The sequence below is a fragment of the Pituophis catenifer genome, unplaced genomic scaffold (genome assembly GCF_029215685.1).
Source record: "Pituophis catenifer annectens isolate HBS135680 unplaced genomic scaffold, rPitCat1.0.hap2 SCAF_12, whole genome shotgun sequence".
Classification (NCBI taxonomy): domain Eukaryota; kingdom Metazoa; phylum Chordata; class Lepidosauria; order Squamata; family Colubridae; genus Pituophis; species Pituophis catenifer.
This window is the reverse complement of record NW_027256892.1, coordinates 23188376-23214619: the sequence shown is the minus strand read 5'-3', so window position 1 is coordinate 23214619 and position 26244 is coordinate 23188376. Positions and strand designations below refer to the sequence as shown.

Sequence of the window (26244 nt, the reverse complement as noted above, 5' to 3'; positions counted from 1 at the left end):
TTTTGAGGTCGTCTCGAATAAAATGCATTTCAAACAAAATATTTGAAGAAAAAAACTCCTATTTATTGAGCACGACATCCTAACCTGACTCCAAACGAAGCCAACACTGACTTCCAGCCCCCAAACCCTCCCTTTCCGTTACCCACTCCCCTGCATTCATTGGCCATCTTCCAAGTCATTCTACCCCTAATCTACTCCAACTCAAAGGAATTCCCACCTCCCATCTCATCTCCTCGGAAACATTATCTCCAGGGAAAATAAGTAGGTGAAAAGTCAGCCGTCCCTTTCCAGATGCCTTCGCTTCTCCTTCTTATGTCAGCACTAGAGTAAATGCAGGTTGACGTGCTGACACCTGCCCTAATGAAGCAGGGTAATAGCATCTCTATGGCTTCTGGTAATGCATGTTTTTTCCCTCCACCTTCTGCCCACCCAGCCGTTGGTGCCAGTTCCACGTCTGCCAGCGTTCATGGACGGTGCAGCCGGTTTGAATTTGAGTGCCAGCAAACCAAGAAATGCGTTCCAAATTGGAAACGCTGCGATGGCTTGAAGGATTGTCAAGACAGCACGGATGAACTGAACTGCCGTAAGTCTTTGTTGGCTTTATGGGGAAACTCCTGAAATATTCCTGTCCCTTGTCTTCTCTCCTGCCAGACAATGCCGGGGACCCTCTGGAATGGCTTCTAATCTGTATCCCTGGTTTTGCATCCCTCAAAAATGGCTGCATATCTTTGATGCTCACAAGTTGTGTATGATTTCTCCATTCATTGGGTTCAAAATGCTACTGGTTCAGACCGGTTCGGTCAAACCGTGAAATGCTACCGGTTCAGACCGGTTCGGTCAAATCACAATAGCAACGGCGGCGGGTGGTTCAGAGAACCGGTAGCGATGGCAGCACGAGGCTTCACCCACCCACCTGGTTGTCGTTACTTCCTGGTTTTAACCAGGAAGTAACCTGTTTTTTACCTTCTGTGCATGCACAGAAGTGTTTGTGCATGCATAGAGGGTCCACGTTGCGTGTGCACTTCCGAACCGGTAGGGAAGGTAAGTAGATTTCAACCCTGGTTCAAATGGATCATACATATCCATAATGTTGGTCAGTCATGAATGAACAAACCCTACAGTTGGGATGTGTAAACCATGGTAGCTCATTTCACCATCAATTGGGACCAAATACTTTGTTCAAAACCAAGTTAATTGGTCATGAATGAACCCAACAGTTGTATGAATAAACCATATTAAGCTCATTTGTCCGTTAATTTGATTCAATTAGATGTTACAAAAATTTAATGTTGGTTGATCGTGAATGAACAAACTCAACAGTGATGGGTTAACCATGGTAGTTCACTTCTCCATTAATCTGAATCAATTAGACGTACAAAACCATAATGTTGGTTGGTCATGAATGAACAAATCCAACAATTGTATGAGTAAACCATGGTAGCTCATTTCTCCATTAATGATTCAATTAGATCAGAGGTGGGGAATGATGGTCCTTTTATGACTTGTAGACTTCAACTCCCAGAGTTCCTGAGCCAGTATAAAAGGGCCATTCCATATTTTTCAGAGTATAAGATGCACCTCCCCCCCTCAAAAGGGGGTGAAAATTTAGGTGTGTTTTATACACCGAATGTAACCCTGCCCATCTACTAGCCCCCACCCTTTGGCCTCTGCCTCCCAGCAATTTACCTCCTTGCAGCAAGCAGCAAGAAGAAACAGCTTGTTTCAGCTTCAGCACAGCCTAATTAGCACAAGTTGATTGGATCGGCCTCCCGACTCTCAGCTGTTTTGCACAGGGCTCTGCTGCTTGCTGCAAGGAGGTAAATTGCTGGGGGCAGATTTTTTTTTCTTGTGCTAATCAAGCTATGCTGAAAACGAAAATGAAAGTAAAGCAGGCTATTTGTTGCAACAAGGCAAAATTGCTGGGAGGCAGAGGCAGATTTCTTTTTCTTCTTTTCCTCACCAAAAAAGGTAGGTGCCTCTTAAAGTCCGGAGCATTTTATACTCCGAAAAATACGGTAGTTCCCCACCCCTGAATTAGATGGTAGAAAACTTTGGTTGATCATGAATGGACAAACCCAATTGTGATGAGTAAACCCCAGTAGCTCATTTCTCCATTAATTTGATTCAAGTAGCTCATATATAAAACCATGATCATTGGTTGATCATGACTGGACAAACCCAACAATTGTGATGACTGTAAAGATCTACTAGGCTTTCAGGAAAAGAAACAGCACCAAAATCCAGGAATGCTTCTACTATTCAAAGTATGGCGACAGATTACTCAGTGCGAGACAACTAAGCAGATCCGCCCCGTCTACTTGTTGTAAGATGGCAGTGTTGTATGTTCTTCTGTCTTCCAGCGACTCACAGCACCTTGTTATGCCCTAGTGGATTCAGATGTGAAGATGGGGAGGCCTGCATCATGAAGATGGAACGATGTGACGGTTTTCTGGATTGTCCGGATAGCAGCGACGAAAAGAACTGTACCGGTAAGTCATGGCCTCTAAACAGAAATCCAAAAACAATTAAGCCGATGGAATCAAATCAAATCAAATATCATCATTATGGTCTCTGTTCTGTCCCCGTCTCACACACGCACACAAACAGACAGCCGGGGGTTAAATAAACTGGCAGACAACCAATTCTTCTGATAAGAGGTTTGGCAGCAACCCAGTAGCTGCTTGCCAAGAACTTTACTCATAAACAAGATACACACAGTTCAAGAATTGTCCAGTCCGTAATTAAATCCAACGCAGATAATGTTGTTTCCAAAGATGCAATGTGACTCGATAGTAGTTAGTTTTGTCCATCACAGAGTCTGAATGGCCACCTCACCCCCTTTTATACCCTGTGGGGTGTGATCCAGTGACTCAGCTTAATCTCTGGCACGCCTCTTCTTCTGTTGCACGTGCTTATCTCTGCGATGCTGCTGAGGATCCAGCCAAGACTCATCTCCCTCATCACTGTCCACCTGTGGCTGCGTGGACGTGCTTGGCCCCGGCCCTATCTCTTGCCTTTCGGCGGACACCGAAGGCATTGCCAGAGAGGAGGGTCCTGGAGAGGGAGGCCTTGCCAACTCCTCTCCTTCACTCTCGGAGTCCTCTCCTGCCGATGACACAGGCTCAGGTAACGGAGCCACAACAGTCTCTGGCCAGCCTTTCTGATGACTTGCGACTGGAATTCCAGCCCCAGTTGTGATCCTAAATCGAGGACAGCCTGTAAGTCCATCCAGCAGTGGGTTTCGCATTTTGTTACCACCGATTCACCGCATGCCTTTTGCGCATGCGCCCGCCCTTCCATGTCACTGCGTTATTTTATTTACCAGCTGAGCTCATTATTTCTGGACTATCTGACTTTCCGTACCTTGCCAAGAATTGTTATCAAAAGCTACTACGCATGTCCATCCACCCACATTCCTTCACACTCTTTCCTTTGTTCTCTTTCCAGCAAGGTCCGGCTAAGATAGCCGGCAAGAATTATTTTCAAAAATGTAGCAATTAACTTTTCTTAGTTAGTGAGGTGTTTTATTTTCTTTATAACAAATAAATGAGTTTTATTAGAAACCTTCCTTCGCGTTTTTTTTTCGGAATATTGCAACAAGGAATAAGCCTCGATTCATCTCCTCTAATTAAACCAGGGTAATTAGTCCCAGAGCCAAACATGGGATTAATAAATGCCCTGACATTCCATGCATGCACTTTGCTCACGCTTATGCCTTCCGTGCATGCCTAAATAGGACGACATAGAGCCGGAACAGGTGGGTGGGCCTACCCGCGATTGATTTCCGCTACCGGTTTGCCTGAACCGGCTGAATACCATTCCATCCAATGAGGCTGGTGGGGTGGAGCACAGTTCAGAAGACCTGTCTCAAGATGGCTTTTCCCCAGGGGTTTCTTGCTCCCTTCGTCCTCTTCTCTCAACCCCGGCTTGTTTCGTCAGCAAAAAAAAAAAAAAAAAACCCTCCGGCCTTCAATTCATTATGGCTGAGATAACTTCCCCATTAATGGCCATCGATTGCCTTTTCCGTTTGACACCGCTTCCCATGCTGCGACTCAGCCCTGTCCCTCCCCGAGTGGAAAGGGTCACGGAGCATCCATCAGTCTTTAGTTCTTTAATTAAATATTGATTGGGAGGAGTCTGTCCAGATTCTCTTCACCCACCGCGATGTGGAAAATGTCCACTTGGCTGGAATTTTAAAAGAGCGGCACTCAAACAGCTTGGAAGCCATTTTCCAAGGACGAGGAAGTTGATCTTGTTAAGGATATTGGTGTTGTGTTACCAACCAGCAGAGTAAATGCACAAGGAAACGTTGCTGAGAGCAATGAATAAGAGATATGCAAACTGGTTTATCAAAAGCTTACTTTATAGTAGAAAAACAGTCTCATAGTCTTTAAACAAATTCCAAGTCTTTGCCAGTTAAATCAGTCCAGTAGTTACAGATATCTTCTCACCAAACAAACATTAGTTGGTTAGAATAACAAACTCACTCTGGTTCACAAACCACGATGGTAGCAGATAGCAACTCCTCACTATGGCAGCATATCATACTCTGGTAGCATATCACATCAGCTTCATACACAATGGTAATATATCATAGCAGCAACTGAACACGTTACAATACCTTGCTTAAATACTCTCACAACCAGTGATTACCTAATTACAGCATGACTCAGCATTATAATGATTCAGCAGTAAAGCCTTAAAGTCACACAATACATTTTCATATTAAAGTCACAGAACACATATATTGCCTGGACAACTAGTTAGGCTCAAACCATATCCTAACAGATCTTAAGAGAAATTAGTGGATTGGAAAAAAGACTAGGAACTATTTGAACTATTCTGTTTTTATTGGGGGGCATTTGCAGGGAGGGGGCAGGGGAGGAAGTGAGGTCAGGAGCTCAACCAGAGCCTTTGATCTGTGCAGCCGAGACAGAAAAACGCACTTGACCTATAGTAAGTTACTAGCCATTTGGGGTGGTGGGTCCAACTCTCCAGAATGTAGTCTCTCCGTAGTCAATTTTCAGGAAAAATCGCAAGGCACAATTTATAAGAATAATATAAAAGTTTGGGATTGGGTGATCGGTTCTATTAACTGCTGTGGAATCTCCTGTGTGCTAGGAGTGCGTAGTATGTAAATAAACTGGATGGATGGATGGATGGATGGATGGATGGATGGATGGATGGGAAAGGGAAGGAAGGGAGAGGGAGGGAGGGAGGTTAACCTTTAGTCCAGAAGACTGTTTCTGCATAGAAATGGTGATAATAGCTATAGCAATAGCATTTAGACTTATATACCGCTTTACAAGGGACGCGGTGGCTCAGCGGCTAAGACGCTGAGCTTGCCGATCGAAAGGTCGGCAGTTCAGCGGTTCGAATCCCTGGCGCCGCGTAACGGGGTGAGCTCCCGTGACTTGTCCCAGCTTCTGCCATCCTAGCAGTTCGAAAGCACGTAAAAAAACGCAAGTAGAAAAAACAGGGACCACCTTTGGTGGGAAGGTAACAGCATTCTGTGCGCCTTTGGCGTTGAGTCATGCCGGCCACATGACCACGGAGACGTCTTTGGACAGCGCTGGCTCTTCGGCTTTGAAACGGAGATGAGCACTGCCCTCTAGAGTCAGGAACGACTAGCACATATGTGCGAGGGGAAACTTAATCTTTACCTTTTACCACTTTATGGTGCTTTTACAGCCCTCTCTAACCAGTTTACAGAGTCAGCCTATTGCCCCCAACAATCGGGACCCTCATTTTACCGAACCTCAGAAGGATGGAAAGCTGAGTCAACCTTGAGTCTGTCCGAATCGAACTCCTGACAGTGAGCAGTGGCTTAGCCTGCAGTACTGCATTCTAACCACTGCGCCACAACTGTTCTTTAACTTGGTCTGTTGTGTGGATGTTTGGGTGGTTTAGGGGTGGAGAATTGTGGTGGGTGGGTGTTTGGGGATTGTTATGTGTGTTGGGCCGGGTCTTTGGGTATTAAGTGAATTTCGTTGTATGGTATACTGTGTATACACATACAATGACAATTACTTTACTTTAGTTTACTTTTACTTTTATTTGATTTATATGCCGCCCTTCTCCAGTGAACAGCCAACAATAAAATAAATACATACAAAATTTAAAAAGCAGAAATAAAATCGAATTAAATAGTTTGGCCCAGACAAATTAAAAAACCCCAATCAATTTAAAACAAATTAAACTTTGAATATTAAAAATATTTTTAAAAAGTTATTATTATTATTAATCTCAATCCCTTCTTTCCGGTCCTTATCAAAGTCAAGAATTCTTTCTTTTTTTTTTCTTCTTTTTTTACGTAGATGAGACTCTTGTCTATAAAGTTCAGAACCTGCAATGGACAGCTGACTTTTTGGGCAACATCACGTTATCCTGGGCTCAGCCGAAGAAGATGCCTCTCGCTTCCTGTGTCTACAACATCTACTACAGGTAGATGGTCTGATTTGAGCATTCTCGGTAACTCAGGGAGCTTGGCTGCAGGTTTAAAATTAGGCCCCGTGTGCTAAAGTAGAACCCCTTATTAGTACGACTGCTTTTCCATTCATGGCATATGTAGCAAACGGTAAAGTATTGCATCCTAAATTAGTGTGGTGGATATCCAATTACTGTGGTGGATATCCAAGGGTGGAGAAGTCAGAACTGAGCCACGTCCTTTTGTAGCGTTGTTAGTTTCACTAACCTGATTTGCACATTACAAAGTGCTCATAATTAACTGTGTTTTCTCAAGGAACCTACAAAGTGTCTGATTTCATACAACATGCTAAGTCAACAGTCTAACCCAGGGGTCTCCAACCTTAAACACTCAAAGAGCCATTTGGACCCGTTTCCCAAAGAAAAGAAAACACTGGGAGTCACAAAACCTCGGTAGGCGTGGCCAACTCAACGTCACTCCCTTCCACCAGTCACATGGACCCCCCCACGAGCCACGCCTACCTAGCCAGTGATTAGGGCAGAGAACTGGTTGTTAAAAAACACGGGGAACCACAAAACCCTTTTGACATCTCTCTCTCTCCTCTCCCTCCTTCCCTCCCCACCCTTTCTTTCTTTCTCTCTCTCTATCTCTCTGTCTCTGCCCCGGCTGCTTTTCCATCCCCCGCCGTTGCCCTTACCTTCTCAGGCCAGGGGAGGGCAAGGGGGGAGGCAGCCAGTGGTGGGATCACCTGACAGGGAGCCACAGCAGAGGGCCCAAAGAGCCGCATGCTGCTCCAGAGCTGCAGGTTGCTGACCCCTGGTCTAACTCTTATTAATGCTTAGCGTGCATGAACCCAAACATAGATGGAATTATCTATGGGACCGCCTACTACCACCAATGGCCTCCTACCAGCTGGTACGCTCTCATAGAGAGGGGCTCCTCCGGGTGCCGTTGGCCAAACAATGTTGACTGGCGGTCCCTAGGGGGAGGGCCTTCTCTGTGGGGGTACCTACTATCTGGAATGAGCTCCCCCCGAGATACAGAGGATCCCGGATCTGCGTACCTTCTGCCGCGCTCTAAAGACCTTTTTATTCCACCAGGCGGGCCTGGCCTAATCTTTTCCCTCTTTTTAATTATGCAAATTTTAATCGGTTTTTAAATGATTGGGGTGTTTTAATCTGTCTGGGCCAAATTGTTTAATTCGATTTTACTTTGTTTTTAAATTTTGTATCTATGTATTTTTACTGTTTGGCTGTTCACCGCCCTGAGTCCTTCGGGAGTAGGGCGGTATATAAATCAAATAAAGTAAGTAAAGTAAGTAAGTAAATGTATTTCTAGCAGCATCAAGACAAAATGATGAATGCATGCATGCATGGAGCAGCTTCAAAACCGCCTGTCCTGTCGCTCCACCGTGGTGATGTTGTGGTTTTTGCCCACTCTAGGATGGTGGGAGAAAGCATGTGGAAATCCGTGGAAACTCACAGTAGCAAGACCAACACTATCTTGAAAGTACTGAAGCCGGATTGCACCTATCAAGTCAAGGTCCAGGTCCAGTGTTTGAGCAAAGTGTACAACACCAACGATTTCATAGTCTTACGGACTCCAGAAGGACGTAAGCCAGTCCATTTCTTCACAGCCTGCATGGGGTAACGGTGGGGTAAAAACTCATATTGCCTGGGACTCAAGTACTTAGTTGCAGAGGAGAAGGTCTCTTGTACCTTTCAATGATCTCTAAGTGAATTAGAATCAGTATAGAGCCGGAAGGGACCTTGGAGGTCTTCTAGTCTAGCCCCCTGGTCAAGCAGGAGATCTTATACCATTTCAGACAAGTGACTGTCCAGTCTCTTCTTAAAAACCTCCACTGACGAAGCACCCACAATGTCTGTTCCACTGAGTAATTGTTCTCACTGTTAGGAAGTTTCTCCTTAGTTCCAGGTTGCTTCTCTCCTGGATTAGTTTCCATCCATTTTGTCAACTTGCAAAGCTTTCAAGTTGCCATGAGCAGGAGGGAGGGAGAACTGAAGTGAATTCCATACATTCTTTCTGACCGCAATCAGAAGGAAGGTGTTAGGTTTCACAGCCAGCCAAAGTGGTTAATTGGAGAATGTGATTTATGACATGGCCAGAGAGGAGGGGAGAGACAGGGTCATAGGGGAACGTAAATCTACGTAGGATCAGTCCTAACTGCATCCCAGTATTGCCGGAATGTTGCTCCTAATAAATGACTATATTTCCTTTGAAGTTTGGATCATGGCTCATGAATTAATTAGGGCATCTTTCGGAAACTTAACACATTTCTTCTTGTCCTGCCTTCTGGTGCTTTGGAAAATAAGTTGACTCCCTCTTCTTTGTGGCAGCCTCTCAAATACTGGAATACTGATTTCATGTCCCCCCTAGTCCTTCTTTTTTCTAGACTAGCCAGACCCAAATCCAAACGATAGATGATCAGGGCAGGAAATGGTAAGGTCCCCAAATGACTTTACTGTCAGACCAGGGGTGAAATCCAGCAGGTTCTGGCAGGTTCTGGAGAACCGGTAGAGGAAATTTTGAGTAGTTCAGAGAACTGGCAAATACCACCTCTGGCTGGCCACAGAGTGGGGTGGGAATGGAGATTTTGCAGTATCCTTCCCCTGCCATGCCCACCAAGCCACGCTCACAGAACCGATAGGGGAAAATTTTGAATTTCACCCCTGTGTCAGACACTTCCCCTATAGATGTTGATCAAGGTTCTCCAACTACATAGAGGTCCCCAACCCTTTCTGGGACATTGGTTCCATCCAAACCACTCTTCCTGTTGGGAGTTTCTTTCTAATTTTCAAGCAAAATTTGTCCCTCAAGATCACTGTTCCATGTTCTTCTGCATTCTGGAAAGATGCAGAAGGAGGCCCTTTCAACCTTCTCGAGGTTATGAATCCCATTTCTTTCTACCTTCTTCATCTGATGGGCATGTGGTTGTAGCATTATGTACAAAGGGTGGCTGAATTGTTTTAATTTCCACAACTGCAAGGAGTAGCTCCAAGGAGGTCATTTAGATGGAGAGCTGTACTTGACTCAAGGATGCCCCATCTTTTTCACCAAAGAAGGATGCATGGAAGAATGTGCTCTTAATGACTGGCAGTGTTGATAACTTTTGGGGGGGGGTCTTCAAACAAGACCCCAAACACAGGAGACTAGACACACTAGAACTGGGTACCACCAGGGCAAGAAATCAGTTGCTCTGTTCTCCAAGCTCCTGAATTCCATGCATCTGGTTGGCCACTAAGAGACACAGAAATCTGGGATGGATCAGTCCCTGGCTTGCTCCAACAGGACCACTTATCTATCCACTTTCCTTCCTCCTTCCCTCCTTCTCTTTTTCTCTCTCTCCAGTTCCAGATCCGCCCCGCCATCTTCAACTACAGCTGAAAAAAGAAGCTGAAGGCATCGTGGTTTGCCAGTGGGCACCTCCGGCAAACGCCCACGGTCTCATCAGAGAATACGTTGTAAGTATCTCAGTGTTTACATGGAGATACACTGACTCCGATGAGGGAGAATTGATTTTTTTTTTATTGAAAAGTTTTACAAACAACAAAGATTTTTCTCCCCCCCATATTCCCCCCACCCTTTCCCTCCCCTCATCCCACCCTCCCCCCCCTGACTTCCCAGAGCAAAATACAAGGTATTTCATTTAACAATCATAAACTAGATTAACCTACTTATCCTCGGACTACTAACTCCCCCCCCAAAACCTTAACTCCACTATAAATAACAAAATACTTCTAATACTTAACATTCATTCATAAGCTATTTGGTATTTTCTTGTCTGATACATATTTTGAATATAGTCAATCCATCTTCTCCATTCCGATACGTATCTTTCTTGTGTATAGTCCTTCAAGTACGCTGAGATTTTCGCCATTTCTGCTAGGTTTGTTACTTTCAGTATCCACTCTTCAATAGTAGGCAAAAAGTCCTTCTTCCAATATTGGGCTACCAGCAGCCTAGCTGCTGATATTAAATTCAAAATCAATTTAGTCTCTGATACTGTACAGTCCGTAGTTATACCCAGTAAAAACAATTGAGGAGTAAATTGCAACCTTTTTTTCAGAATGTTCTGCATCACCCACCAAATTTTTATCCAAAATGCCTTGATTTTCTTACAGGTCCACCATATATGATAATAGGTTGCATCATCACATTCACATCTCCAACATTTAGCTTGCAAATTAGGATACATACATGATAATTTTTTAGGATCTAAGTGCCATCTATAAAACATTTTACAAAAATTCTCTCTCAAATTTTGTGCTTGCGTAAATTTAACATTTCTGACCCAAAGAGGGAGAATTGATTTTAACAGGCATTGGACAGGGGCGCCATTTTCCCCTCCGGTGATATTACTCAACTGCCATTTCGCTCCACAAATACCTGAGATCAAACTTGCAGATTCACACCTTTCATTGGAGGTCACGGCAGGATCTTAAAAGATCTGAAAGCCTACTGTGAGGTGACTTTAGCAAGGAGATGGTTGTCCCTGTTTTTCCGTCCTGGTAGGTGGAATACAGCAGAGCCGGTTCGAAGGAATGGTCTTCCGTGAGGGCACCCACTAACTGTTCCGAAGTTGAGATGTTGCAGGTCAACGCCTTATATGTTTTCAGAGTGAGTAGATGTTTCCTTTTATGCAGGAACTGGGTAGGTATAGTTTGATGAAAAGAAGGACTAGGGGAGACATGATAGCAGGGTTCCAATATCTCAAGGGCTTCCACAAAGAAGAGGCAGTCAAGCTATTCTCCAAAGCACCTGAGGGTAGGACAAGAAGCAACGGGTGGAAACTAATCAAGGAGAGAAGCAACCTAGAACTAAGGAGACATTTCCTGACAGTGAGAACAATTCATCAGTGGAACAACTTGCCTCCAGAAGTTGTGAATGCTCCAACAGTGGAAGTCTTTAAGAAGAGATTGGATAAGCATTTGTTTGTTTGTTTGTTTGTTTGTTTGTTTGTTTGTTTGTTTCAATTTGTATACCGCCCTTCTCCAACAGGACTCAGGGCGGTGAACAGCCAGAATAAAAACAGAACATAAAAAATTTAAAAACAGTTTAAAATAATTAAATATTTTTGGCCGCAATTTAAAACAAACCCAATTAAAATCAATTAAATTTAACCCAAAACTGTGGGATCAAGCCAGCCCAGCTAGTTGAAATAAATAAGTTTTCAGGGCCCGACGAAAATTTGTGTGAAGTGGTGTAGGGTTTCCTGCCTAAGCAGGGGGTTGGACTAGAAGACCTCCAAGGTCCCTTCCAACTCTGTTATTCTATTCTATTCTATTCTATTCTATTCTATTCTATTCTATTCTACTCTACTCTACTCTACTCTACTCTACTCTACTCTACTCTACTCTACTCTACTCTACCCTACCCTACCCTACCCTACCCTACCCTACCCTACTCTTCATTCCAATATTCTATTCTATTCTATTCTATTCTATTCTATTCTATTCTATTCTATTCTATTCTATTCTATTCTATTCTATTCTATTCTATTCTACTCTACTCTACCCTACCCTACCCTACCCTACCCTACCCTACCTTACCCTACCCTACTCTTCATTCCAATATTCTATTCTACTCTACTCTACTCTACTCTACTCTACTCTACTCTACTCTACTCTACTCTACTCTACTCTACTCTTAGCCCTCTACGAGCATCAGCTGATCTTGGCCTGTAGAACTAGGAGATTTCTCTTCTTCTGTTGTCCCAAAAAGAATGGATGTTTAAAGGTCAATGGATTCAGTGTAAGGCAGCCAACCGAAGGGCAGATTCTGATGGAACTGCAATCTATCAGGATTGTTTGACGATGGAGAACCATGGGAGGAATGTCCTTGCAGAAGCTTCTTCTGAGAATGTCTTCCGGATTTCTCGTCCTAAGCAAGAATCTTGCTGTCTTTGTTCTTCTCTTTAACATTTCCTTGATGGACACCTCTTGGGTGGTTTCCTTTGATGACAATAACCCATAATTGTGTGGGAACCTTCTGCAAGCATCTTCCTCCGCCTTCCTCCATCCACTGGCCACCTGTGGTTAGCAGCAGGGTCTATCCATGGCTGTTGAGATCCATCACTTGGCAAAAGTCGTCTGGCTTTTTGAGAGTGGCCTCCCCCCAAGCTTTTGAGTTGTACTGGCTGGGAATCCCGGGTTTTGTAGTCCCTATCCCTTTGGGGAGAGGGTGGAGTGATCCTGGTTTTCGGATCGCTCAGCATTTCCTTCAGAATAGCAGTGAATATGTCATCTGGTCCTCGCTCCCTTCCCTGCCGTTCACTTACAAACTTCCTTGGCCTTTTGTTTGCTTTAAAAAGAGCTATTTTATCCAGGACAATGGATTGCCTATTTTAACAAGCTTTTTCTGTTTTCGAAAAGGTTGCCGCCGTTACAAGCCGTGGAGTGGGCAACTGGAGCGATTCCAAATCCATACGGACAATAAAAGGCAAAGGTAAAACCTTTCAGGGGTTAATTTTTTGCATTCTTTTCTTGTGCTAGACGAGGCACGGAGGTTGGTAAAGACAGTTAGACGGCAGCAGCTATTCCACCCCCATCTGGTCTCAAAAAGCTCAGGAGATCTGCCTGGGCTTTGACTTGGAGGAGAGGAATCCTAGGGCTCTTGCAGAGGAGAAGGAGCTCTGTGCTCTGTGTTTTTCTACACTTAATCTTTCCCCTGGCTCAAGCTGAACTTGTGGCTCAGAAGGTTAATTCAACTGCCTAACATGCAGGAAGCCCAAGTTCGAATCCGAGTAAGGGTATGGCTAGCTGACGAGAGCTAAAAAGCTTGAAATAGATCTATACTAGTCTCCCTTTATTTCTTTATCAGCAATATATATCCTTTTTCTTTTTCGTAGGCTTTTATGTGCATATTCTTTCTAGCCAGGTTTTACCTACGTAAGCTAAGATGTTCTAGGGCTGTGGAACATCTTAGCTTACGTAGGTAAAACCTGGCTAGAAAGAATATGCATATATATATGTTTGTTTTTCTTTTAGCCAGGTTTTTCCTACGTAACCAAGATTTTTCTACAGCCCTAGCTCAGATATTGTGTGTGTATACATACATGTGTGTGTGTTTATGTATGTAAATTGGCAGCACACCTTCCCACCACATATGCATAATGTATATGTATATGTGTGTGTATGTATGTTGTATGTATATGTACGTACGTACACACTGATGTATGTGTATGAATGTATGTGTGTATGTATGTATCTATATCATGTATGTATGTATGTATGTATCTATCTATCTATCTATCTATCTATCTATCTATCTATCTATCTAGTATACATCTAGTATAAGTATATGAATATGTATTTAAATTGGAAGCACACCTTCCAGTGAAAGAATTACAGATGACACTCAACATATGACCATAATTAAACCTCAAAATTATGATCATAAGTCACTGTGGTTGTAAATTGAGGACCAGACCCATTTTTTATTTTTTTTTTGCTGTGGTCATTAAGCGATCACTGCAGTCACTAAGCAAATGCCGCAGTGTTAAGCAAATACATTTTACTCAAAGTGGAATCCTTGGAAATCGGCAAAAATAGCCGTAGGACGCTAAGTAAACAATATAAATCATAAGGTACAAGCAACAAATTGTAGTCCTAAGAAGATAAGGAGGTAGGGAATAGAAAAGATGAGAAGAATAGAAGTAATCCAGCCATTCTAGATACTAGAAATGCTATCAGATGCTATCAATATTAAATCTCATGCCTCTTTCTTTCTCTCTCTTGACCCCATTCAGTTATTCCACCTCCTACGATCCATATTGATAATTACGATGAAAACTCCATAAGCTTTACCCTCAGACTAGACGCCAATATTCAGGTGAGACATTCAGTCTTCCTTTCTAACTGCTGCCACTTTTAAGGTTTTTTTAAGGTCGATCCCCAAAAGCTGCACCCTCAAGAGCTTTCCTTAAGAGGGAGCAATCGAAAATAAAAAAAATGAATCAGACATTAGGGAAGGGAAGGGGAGAAACTATGTAGTGTGTGTTTGTGCAGTTTGGTGTTTATAATACCAGTTTACAACTCCTGGGCAGGAGAATGTTTAATTATACTAATTCTACATAAATCTCATAACATCTTCATGAATGACTTGGACAAAGGGATAGATGGGGAACTCATCAAATTTGCAGACGACACCAAACTGGCAGGAATAGCCGACACTCCAGAAGATAGGTTCAAGATACAGAAGGATCTTGACAGACTTGAACATTGGGCGCTATTTAACAAAATGAAATTCAACAGTGAAAAAAGTAAGGTTCTACATTTAGGCAAGAAAAAGAAAATGCACAGGTTCCGTATAGGTGGTACCTCGCTCAATAGTAGTAACTGTGAGAGGGATCTTGGAGTCCTAGTGGACAACCATTTAGATATGAGCCAGCAGTGTGCAGCAGCTGCCAAAAAAGCCAACACAGTTCTAGGCTGCATCAACAGAGGGATAGAATCAAGATCACGTGAAGTGATTAATACCACTTTATAAGGCCTTGGTAAGGCCACACTTGGAATACAGCATCCAGTTTTGGTCTGCATTCATGTTGAGACTCTAGAAAGAGTGCAGAGAAGAGCAAGAAAGATGATTGGGGGACTGGAGGCTAAAACATATGAAGAACGGAAGGTTGCAGGAAGTGGGTATGTCTAGTTTGATGAAGAGAAGGACTAGGGGAGACATGATAGCAGTCTTCCAATATCTCAGGGGCTGCCGCAAAGAAGAGGGAGTCAAGCTATTCTCCAAAGCACCTGAGGGTAGAACAAGAAGCAATAAGTGGAAACTAATCAAGGAGAGAAGCAACTTAGAACTAAGGAGGAATTTCCTGACAGTTAGAACAATTTATCAGTGGAACAACTTGCCTCCAGAAGTTGTAAATGCTCCAACACTGGAAGTTTTTAAGAAGAGATTAGATAACCATTTGTCTGAAGTGGTGTAGGGTTTCCTGCCTAAGCAGGGGGCTGGACTAGAAGACCTCCAAGGTCCCTTCTGTTATAACTGTTATTCTAAATATATTATTGAGGCCAGAATCTGATTAGTCAAAATAGGCATTCTTCCCTGATTTCAAGCAGTTTTTATTCCTTTTTTAAAAAATAAGTTTAAAAAAAAAATTTTTTTAACTTGAATATGTCATCTTCCATTAAACAGTGTGTTGTCTGGGTACAAATGTTTCTATGCTATTACAGTCAAAATTTACAGTGTTCGTTACATTGATAATAATCCTCTAATTTTACAATAATAATAATCAACATTATAAACTCTATTCATTTCCCTCTCTTAACATATCTTCTCCTGAAAATAGACTAGACAAGGATAGAATAGACTAGGATAGGTTAGGATAGGGTAGGGTAGGGTAGAGTAGAATAGAATAGAATAGAAATAGAATAGAATAGAATAGAATAGAATAGAATAGAATAGAATAGAATAGAATAGAAATAGAATAGAATAGAATAGAATAGAATAGAATAGAATAGAATAGAATAGAATAGAATAGAATAGAATTGAATTGAATTGAATTGAATTGAATTGAATTGAATTGAATTGAATTGAATTGAATTTTTATTGGACACACAAGGAATTTATCTTGGTGCATATGCTCTCAGCGTACATAAAAGAAAAGATACGTTCATCAAGAATCATAAGGTACACTTAATGATGGTCATAGGGTACAAATAAGCAATCAGGAAACAATATCAATATAAATCGTAAGGATACCAGCAACGAAGTTACAGTCATACAGTCATAAGTGGGAGGAGATGGGTGAAGATGAGAAGATTAATAGTAGTGCAGACTTAGTAAATAGTTTTGACAGTGTTGAGGGAATTATTTGTTTAGCAGAGTGATGGCATTCGGGGAAAAATATAATATTATATTAAATATAATAATCTTAACAATCATATTAATAATCATCATCATATTGTTTACATCTCTTATGTTAACATATGTTCTTTATTTCCTTTACTATAAGTTTCAGGCAAAATCCCCAAAAACAAAAATACTTCTGGTTTCAAATCAATGTCCTGCTTTATCATCTTTTCCAACCACATTTGTATTTTTGTCCAATATTTTTTTGCCTCTGCACACGTCTACTACATATGGTAATATGACCCAGCTACCTGGTGGCATTTCCAACATTTAGCTGATTTATCTTTAAACATCTTTGCTAGCCTTGCCGGTGGCAGGTGCCATCTATAAAACATCTTATACACATTTTCTTTTATTTTATATTACAAATTTTCTTTATTTTTTTTTATTCTGCATATAAAGAATTTCCGCTGGAAATTCTACCGCTAGAATTCTGGAGAACCGGTAGCGGAAATTTTGAGCAGTTTGGAGAACCAGCAAATACCATCTCTGGCTGGCCCCAGAGTGGGGTGGGAATGGGGATTTTGCAGTATCCTTCCCCCAGGAGTGGGGAGGGAATGGAGATTTTGCAGTATCCTTTCCCGGCCATGCCCACCAGGCCACGCCCACAGAACCAATTTTTTTTTTAGTAAAAAAAATTGGATTTCACCACTGTGTATAACCAAAGTGTTTTGCCCATGCTATCATTGTCTCCACCCAGTTTTTAATTCTGTTCACAATCATCCTTTCTCTTTTGCCTGTATGAGTTTTCTCAGATGTATGTCAAAAGCCAATGCCCCTCCTTGAGCAGACGGGAGAAGTCAAACCTCTTTGCCTTCATCTCCTTTTTTCAGAATCTTCTCAAAACACCTTTTATAAAGGTTCTCCTTTATTTAAAAAAAAAAAAAATGGCGGGGCCCTTTTCTTTCGCTCATGTAAAACAAAACCACCCAAAAATTGATTAGGTATTTGATCTGTCCGTCTTGCACGTTTTTGTACTGGCTGGTTGACAGGTGAATGGCTACGTCGTGAAAATTTTCTGGACTTTTGACACCCACCGACAAGAGAAAAGATCGTTCTATGTAGATGGAGGGAAGTCAGCTCAAACAGGTAAGATGATCTGAGCAAAACTACCAGATCGGTCCCCCAATCAACCCTTAGCCAGGGATTCTTGAATCAAATCAAATCCTTTTATTGTGCTGAAGGATGAATAGAATGGAAAAATAATGATAGAACAGAATAGAATGGAATGGAAAAATAATAATTTGTTTTATTTTATTTATTTTATTTTGTCAAACATGTACAAGATAGCAGGTATAGGTATAAACATAAACAAAGGAAGTAAGTACAGATAAATGGGGACATTAAGACAGGGAAGGTAGGCACGCTGGTGCGCTTATACACGCCCCCTTTACGGACCTCTTAGGAATGGGGTGAGGTCCATGGTGGGCATTTTAAGGTTGAAGCTGTGAGGGTTTGAGGCTGTAACAACGGAGTCGGGTAGAGCATTCCAGGCGTTGACCACTCTGTTGCTGAAGTCGTATTTTCTGCAATCGAGTTCGGAGCGGTTTACCTTGAGTTTGTAGCGATTGTTTGCCCGTGTACTATTGTGGTTGAAACTGAAGAAGTCATTAACAGGTAAGACATAGCAGACAATTTTGTGTACTATGCTTAGATCGGACCGCAGGTGGCGCAATTCAGGATTGTCCAAGCCCAGAATTTCAAGTCTGGTGGGCATAAGGGATACTATTGTGAGTAGAGGAGTGGAGTACTCTTCTCGTGAAATACCTCCGGATCCGCTCAGTAGTGTTAATGTCTGATATACAGTGTGGATTCCAGGCAGATGAGCTGTATTCAAGAATTGGTCTGGCAAAGGTTTTGTATGCCCTAGTTAGCAATACAATGTTACCGGAGAAAAAGCTTCACAAGATTAGGTTAACTGGAGAATGGAATGGAATGGAATGGAAAAAAATAAGACTAGACTAGACTAGACTAGACTAGACTAGAGTAGAGTAGAGTAGAGTAGAGTAGAGTAGACTAGACTAGACTAGACTAGACTAGACTAGACTAGACTAGACTAGACTAGAGTAGAGTAGAGTAGAGTAGAGTAGAGTAGAGTAGAATGCAGAATGCAGAATGCAGAACAGAACAGAATAGAATAGAATAACAGAGTTGGAAGGGACCTTAGAGGTCTTCTAGTCCACCCCCCTGCTCAGGTGGAAAACCATCTACCATTTCAGACAAATGGTTGTCCAATCTCTTTTTAAAAACTTCCAGTGTTGGAGCATTCACAACTTCTGGAGGCAAGTTGTTCCACGGATTCATGGTTCTAACTGTCAGGAAATTTCTCCTGCCTTCCCCAGTGAGGAACTTGACTGCTCAGACGCCGTATGAAATATCTGCCTGGGCCAAGACGGAACTGGGGGACAGCCCGCTCTCTTTCGCGCACGTGGTGACCCGCGGCACGAGACCGTTCCCCCCCAGCCTGAAAGCCAAAGCGGTCAACCAGACAGCCGTCGAATGCAACTGGAGCGGGCCAAGGAATGTGGTAAAAAATGCAATTTCTTTGGTTCACCCCATGGACTGAAAATGTTTGAAAACCTTGGGGCTAAAGGATTCTGGGACGTTATTTACCACAAAAGCAGAATTAGCATGTTTATTAATTCTTCCTTATTTCCTCTCCACCCTGGGCAGATATATGGTATATTTTATGCCACGTCTTTCCTGGAACTCTACCGGAATCCTAGCAATGCGACTACAGCTCTCCACAATATGACTGTGATTGTTAACAGGGATGAGCAGTACTTATTCCTGGTAAGGATAGACTTTCTATTAATTCTATTAATTCTTTTCGGCAATTTCTACAGAAACTTTATTTATTTATTTATTTATTTATTTATTTATTTATTTATTTATTATTTTTATTTTTTTTCAGATTTCTATACTGCCCTTCTCCTTTCGGACTCAGGGCGGTGAACAGCCAAATATAAAACATTTCGTACAGAAAAGTTAATTTAAATACAGATGAGAGAGGAGATTTGAAAGTTGTTCCTGTAATCAGATGTCTGGGTGGGGTGAAGGATGAAGCCTATTGCTTACCACATTGTAAGCCGCCCTGAGTCTCCAGAGAAGGGCGGCATATAAATCAAATTTTTTTAAAAAAAATACACTGTGCTAAGCTGTAGTTTAACCACCATTTGTCCAACGTGCTCTCTTAGCGTAGAGTGAGCTTTTTTCTTCCTGTCATGGTGGAATTCAAGTTCTTTGATTGAGTGGTTGGTGGAACGTAAGTTATGAAAGAATGGAAACCACGGGTTTGCAAAGAAGCTAAACCAGATTTAATAGTCCCATGTCGGTGATCTCACCTAGGCTTTCCCAGCAGTACGAAGCTGAGTCCTCGTCCCAATAAACCCCTTGTATTTAATTTACAGTGAATTCCTCTCCAGCAAAGTCTTTCCTCTCCCACAGTCTTTCAAGATAGTTCACAATTACCGACCTTTATCAGGCTTGGAGAGTGACTAGGCCGATATCTTTCAGATGCCGCAATACTTGGCAAGAATGCAGTAATGAATTAATTGTCTCCTGCAAACTCCACTCCCCATTCGCTCCTCTTTTATTCCCTCTGGGAGGGGCCATTCATCGTCCACCTGTGGCCTTACTCCCAAGTCGACCCTTGTTCTTTAGCTGTTCCCTTCATCTGGCAACTCTGCGCATGCACACACTGGGAACAGGCTCCAGCTGTTCCTCTACCCCACTGATGTCTGACTCCAAAGGCAGCTGATAACTTGCATACGTCTCTGGCCCCATCTCTGCCTCCGACGCAGAGCCCTCGTCAGAGATTTCTCCAGACTCCAGGACTGGCCCATGTTCCTCCTCAACCTTCTCACTGTCTGAATCTGCTGCCAGATCCGCTGGCTGCTGGCGGGCCACAGCAGTTGGTTAGATTCAGGCTATGCTTCGTGATCTGGAAAATCCACATTGTGCTTTTCAGGAATGAATTGCTCTACTGATATCTCGTTTCCTCCAGGTGCGGGTTATTTCTCCCTACCAAGGACCACCCTCGGATTATATTGTTGTGAAGATGATTCCTGACAATCGCCTTCCCCCTCGACACCTTCACGCTGTCCACCTATCAAAAACATTTGCCATCATTAAATGGGAGTCGCCTTACGATTCCCCAGATCAAGATATGGTAAGAGGGTTGCATCAGTCCAAGCTTGGCCCAACATTGACTCCACGTATGGTTGGGGTCCAGTGGTGGTATTCAGCCGTGTGCATGCGTGTAAGCCACGTGCATGAGCAAAGCCTGCGCTCACATTTTCGGTGCGCCGCAAAGCGGTAGTAAAATTATGTGAAACCCACCTCTGTTGGGGTCTCATGACCATGGTTGGTAGAGCACTTCTACCTTTCTTCTTTTGGAAGAAACCTCTTTTGAAACCTTGTTAGCTCCAATGAGAAGACTTTGGAGCGTGGTTAGCCTTGTGTCAGCACTTCAAGCTGCATTTACTCTCGTGCTGACATAAGAAGGAGAAGCAGAGGCGTCTGGAAAGGGACGCTTGACTTTTCACCTACTTATTTTCCCTGGAGATAATATCCCCTAGGAGATGGGATGGGAGGGGGGAAATTCCTTTGAGCTGGAGCAGTAGATTAGGGGTAGAATGACTTGGAAGATGGCCAATGAGTGCAGGGCAGTGGGGAACGGAAAGGGAGGGTTTTGGGTCTGGATGTCAGTGTTGGCTGCGATGGAGTCGGATTTAGAATGTCGTGCTTGAGTTTTTCTTCAAAGACTTTGTTTGAAATGCAATTCATTTGAGACGACCTTGAAACCTGACACCTTGATAGATTAAACGGAATTATTGTATTGAGGTCACCGCCAATCTGGGGAAGATACATTTACTGTTGCTTGGATTTGCCTTCATCTCACTGAGGGACCTTGTTGTCTGTGGTCCTCACAAGGTAGAACACCAGACCAAGCTTGGTGAACTGATCCATAAACATGGAACCCCAGTGGGTTCAACATAGGATGCTAGCGTAGGATGCTAGCGTAGAATCAACGTAGGATGATTCCAAGGTTAATTATTTAATTAATCCAAGATCAATACTGTCCTAGGTGGGATTTAGCCTTTTTTGGCCAAATTCTCAATGGATCTTTTTCCCCCCTAAAACAGTGTCTTTCAGCCTTGTCAATTTTAAGATGCAAGGTCTTCATGGAATTCCTGGCTGGGGAATTCTGAGAGTAGACATCCATAACATCTTCAAGTGGTCAAGGTTGGAAGACACCGTCCTTAAAAAGATGCTCCAACTGGAATACAATATTCCATGCTGGACGTTGAAGGACAATTGCATCTCCCGTGTCCGAGTTTCCACCTTTGCTTCTCCCCAGTTGTATGCGGTGGCTGTGAAAGACTTAATAAGAAAGACGGATCGAAACTATAAGGTGAAGACTCGAAACAGCACGGTGGAATATACCATCAAAAGACTGGACCCCGGTGGAAGATACCACATCGTTATACAACTAGGAAACATGAGCAAAGAAGCCAGTTTGAAAATCAACACAGGTAAACAGTATTTTTTGGTGTAAGGATTGAACATCATCCAGAGCGCGAGCCCCATTGAATTCAATGGGTCTTTTTCTCCCCCTGCATTTACTACTGTGTTTCCCCCAAAATAAGACCCAGTCTTATATTTTTTTGAAGCGCTTGGCCTTATTTTCAGGGAGGTCTTTATTATTTTGGGGTGCATGGAACAAGATGGGGCTCCTCTTGCCGTCTTACCTGATTTCCAGCTCTGCGTTTAAATATTTTCGGGGAGGGCTTATTTTTTGGGGGGGAGGCTTACTTTAGCGCATGCGCTCAAAAGCCCGATTGGGCTTATTATCAGGGGAGGTCTTATTTTCAGGGAAACAGGGTAAGAAGTTGCTATTACATTTACATTTACATATTTACCTGTCATATCCACCCGTCTCTCCATTGTTTGTTACAGTATCCTTGGCTGCGCCGGATGCTTTAAAGATTATACCAGAAAATGACCACATCTTGTTATTTTGGAAGAGTTTAGCCCTGAAAGAAAACCAATTTAATGAGACCCGGGTAGGTTGCAGTTGTGTTACTTACAATAACACTCTTACTCTTCTCTGCTGCATTTTATTTGTTATGTGTTATGTTTATTATATTTGTATACCGCCCTTCTCCCGAAGGACTTGGGGCGGTGAACAGCCAGCAGATAAAATACAAAAAATACAAAATTTAAAACAATATTAAAATCCAATTAAATTAATTTGGCCCACAGTTAAAACACCCCTATATTAAAACCCATAATTTAACAATTTAAAATTAAAACAATTTTAAAAAGTTAGGTCAGGTCAGCCCGGCTTGATGAAACAGAAACGTCTTTAGGGCACAGCGGAAAGTGCGCAGATCCGGGATCCGCCGTATCTCCGGGGGCAGCTTGTTCCAGAGGGTAGGTGCCCCCACAGAGAAGGCTCTCCCCCTGGGGGCCGCCGGCCAGCATTGTTTGGCCGATGGCACCCTGAGGAGACCCTCTCTGTGGGAGCGTACTGGTCGGTGGGAGGCTATTTGACCTCTTCAGTGGATTACTAGGGTTGCATGCAAACTGGTTGCCTTCACACAACACGCCAAGCCACGGTTGCCAGAATCGTGGTTTATTGGTATTGCACAGCAAACAGCCTGCTTTACTTTCATTTTTATTTTCAGCATAGCTTGATTAGCACAAGGAAAAAAAAATCTGCTCCAGCAATTTACCTCTTTGCAGCAAGCAGCAGAGCCCTGCGCAAAACAGCTGAGAGCAAATCAGCTGAGAGTCGGGAGGCCGATCCAATCAGGCTAATCAGGATGTGCTGAAACTGAAAGGAGCTGTTTTTCCTTGCTGTTTGCTTGCAAGGAGGTAACTTCTGGAAGGCAGAGGCCAAAGGGTGGGGGCCAATGCATGGGTGGGGCTACATTCAGTGTATAAGACGCACCTAAATTTTCACCCCCTTTTAGGGGAGAAAAAAGTGTGGCTTATACTCCAAAAAATACAGTACTTCCGTTCACCTTAAATGAATTTGTTCTTTCCACCTTCAGGGGTATGAGGTGCATATGTTTGACAGTGGGACCAACACCACATCGTATCTGGGGAACACTACGGAGAATGTCTTCAAAGTTTCCCACCTGAAGGCCGGCCACAATTACTCCTTCACAGTGCAAGCAAGATGTCTCTACACTGGGCAGATGTGTGGAGAGCCTGCAACTCTTCTTTACAGTGAGCTGGGAAAAGGTAGGAAAGTCTCCATCTCCTCATTGTCAGCTTCTCCACAGAATCTCTTGTTTGGAGCCCGAGAGAGAGAGAGAGAGAAGGAGGGAGGGATGGAAGGAGGAGGGGGAGAAAGAGAGGAGTTTAGATCCTTCCTCATGTTCATATATTTTCCAGTTGGCCAATGTCAGGTCTTCTGCTCAACAATCGCATGTTGAGAATGACTTTGACCTTATTCTGAGAACTTCTTGGTATTAAGTGAGTTCTATTTTTTCATCTTTTTCTCTTTTCCCCTTTCCTGTCTTTCCTCTTTGTGTAGATGGAGATGCCAGTGCATCCATATTGGGCAAATCTAAGGATGTTGCTGCCATTGTGGTGCCCGTCTTGTTTCTTTTACTAGTGACAGTGGGCGTTGGGTTTGTGGTCTTGTACATGAGGCATCGAAGGCTTCAAAATAGCTTCACAGCTTTTGCCAACAGTCACTACAACTCCCGACTGGGCTCTGCCGTATTCTCCTCTGGAGATGACTTAGGTAAGTGAGGTCTGAGTCTTAGGAATGCTTAGATGGAATTCAGAAGCACTGCTGGATTTTTTACATCAAGCCTTCAAACTGTGTTTGCTCTACCTGGACCGAGGTTTAGCTTGTTAGATTTCCACTGCAGCCATTTCTGGAGTCCATTAGAGTTGGGTGGTGAATGAATGAATGAATGAATGAATGAATGATTTAATTTGGGTTCCTTTATTGAGTTTGGGGAGTTAGCTTCATTGGGCTTTTTATATATAGAAATAGATACAAATAGTTATAAGTTTTCCCATCCCTATTTAACCAGAATGCTATCTATCTATCTATATAAAAAAGATGTATGTATGTATGTTCCAGCATAACTCTGGAATGCCTCAAGCCATTTCAACCAAACTTGGTACACAGATGACTTACCCTTTGGAAACAAATACTGGGTGGGTAAGACACCCCTGGTGTGTGTGTGTGTGTGTGTGTGTGTGTGTGTGTTCCAGCATCACTCTGCAACACCTGGGCCGTTAAGGAGAGCAAATGCAGCGTCCTAGAGTGGCAATTGTTTGTGATGTCATGGGAGGGGGAAGGGAGAGCCTGGGCCCTTAAGGAGAGTGAGTGTGGTGTCCTAGAGTGGCAATTGTTTGTGATGTCAGTTCCTTCGCAGCTTCCTCTGGAAAGGCAGCCATGACGTTCTCCCTCCAGTGGAGCAATGGGGAAGAGCCTGATGGATTTGGAGCAAAGTGCCAGGATTGTAGACAGGGCGGGAAAGAGGAGTGCATGGAAGGAGAAAGGGAGAGGGCAGGGATGATGGGCATGGGAATAGGGGGAAGAAAGGCCCCTCCCAATGGCTCCCTGTCAGACAAAGGCTTCAATGTCTATAAATACCCGGGCAACGCTGGGTTACCAGCTAGTATTAAATAAACAATATTCCAGGTGAGTGTATCTCTATCTGATAACCAAATTGATCCAAAATCCAATCATAATATATACGTAAAAGGTAATATTAAAAAAAAAACAGTCAACAGATTAGACCACATATTGTACTAGTCTTCAAATCCCTCCGTTAATCGTCTTTTATTGGGCTTTTCCAAACTGATGGTTCTATGGATCACGGTGAGGAGGTAGGGATTGTCCCCAGTGAACCTTCATGTTCACCTCTACGCTTCTTCATGTCTTCAGTGTCTCTCATTATCACTGTGTGTCAACATAAAACTTTGTGGCTTGATTTACCAGGAGATGAAGACGACGAAGCTGCAATGATCACAGGTTTCTCAGACGACGTCCCTATGGTAATAGCGTGAAGAACGTTTCTGGTTCCGGAAAGCAAAAATAATAATAATAATTAAAAAATGGTGTAAATATTTTATTTGATAAAGAAAAAAAAGTCAACTGTTTATTTTAAAAAAAACAAAACTGAAAAGCACTTTTGAGTTGCAATACATTATTTTTGTATCGGCTGAAAAAGAAAACAAAAAAAAAAGAAATAATGATTACACTTTGTAGCACACGGCTGTGAAATTTCAAATCAGGTTGATTTACTCGCTTGAGTATTTCTGTGGTTGGGTTTTCTTTCCTTGTTCTTCTTTTCCAAAAACTTCAATTTTAGTCTGAACGCTTCCTGAGCGCACCTTTGATTCTGTGAGGTCTTTCCCATTGGCAATGACGTTGATCCTCTGAGAACTTGTGAGCGGTTGGGACCTTGGGATGCTTCTTCTGGCTTTGAAGACGTCAGATGGAAATCGAAGGATAGTCTGTCATTATAGGAGAACCCTTCTTTGCAACATGCATTAATGAAATGGTATGGCCTCATCAGGTCCTCCATTGTCCTGTGTTGTCTATGGAGATGCTCAGTCATCCAGGTCATAGTTTTCTCAAAGGTTGTCTCCTTGATTATTTTCCATCCATTATCCCAAATGTTTTTATTTTTTTTTCCCAAGAGGCAACTGGATTTTCTGGTTTTTCTTTGAAGACGTTTCACTTCTCATCCAAGAAGCTTCTTCAGCTCTTTCAAGTCAAATTAACAGAGTTGGAAAGGACCTTATAGGTCATCTAGTCCAACCACCACTCAAGCAGGAGATCCTACGCCATTTCTGACAAATGGCAGTCCAATCTTATTTGAAAGCCTCCAGTGATGAAGCTCCCACAACTTCCGAAGGCAACTTTTGTTCCATCGGTTGATTGTTCTCACTGTCAG

At 42.8% G+C, this 26244-nt stretch overlaps 1 protein-coding gene across 1 annotated transcript in view; it reads left to right on the top strand.

The window, feature by feature from the left end:
- Positions 1–26244, top strand: part of SORL1 (sortilin related receptor 1) — a 106161-nt gene that overhangs the window by 78769 nt on the left and 1148 nt on the right. Inside the window, 17 exon segments of the mRNA XM_070952653.1 lie at positions 434–583; positions 2361–2489; positions 6318–6444; positions 7870–8039; positions 9797–9909; positions 10961–11065; positions 12820–12892; positions 14196–14278; positions 17299–17395; positions 18649–18833; positions 18980–19099; positions 20313–20477; positions 21669–21843; positions 22268–22374; positions 23368–23560; positions 23856–24068; positions 25284–26244. The exon segment at positions 25284–26244 is cut by the window's right edge and continues 1148 nt beyond it. Of these exon segments, the coding sequence (XP_070808754.1) occupies positions 434–583; positions 2361–2489; positions 6318–6444; positions 7870–8039; positions 9797–9909; positions 10961–11065; positions 12820–12892; positions 14196–14278; positions 17299–17395; positions 18649–18833; positions 18980–19099; positions 20313–20477; positions 21669–21843; positions 22268–22374; positions 23368–23560; positions 23856–24068; positions 25284–25351 (2273 nt within the window). The 3' untranslated portion in view covers positions 25352–26244.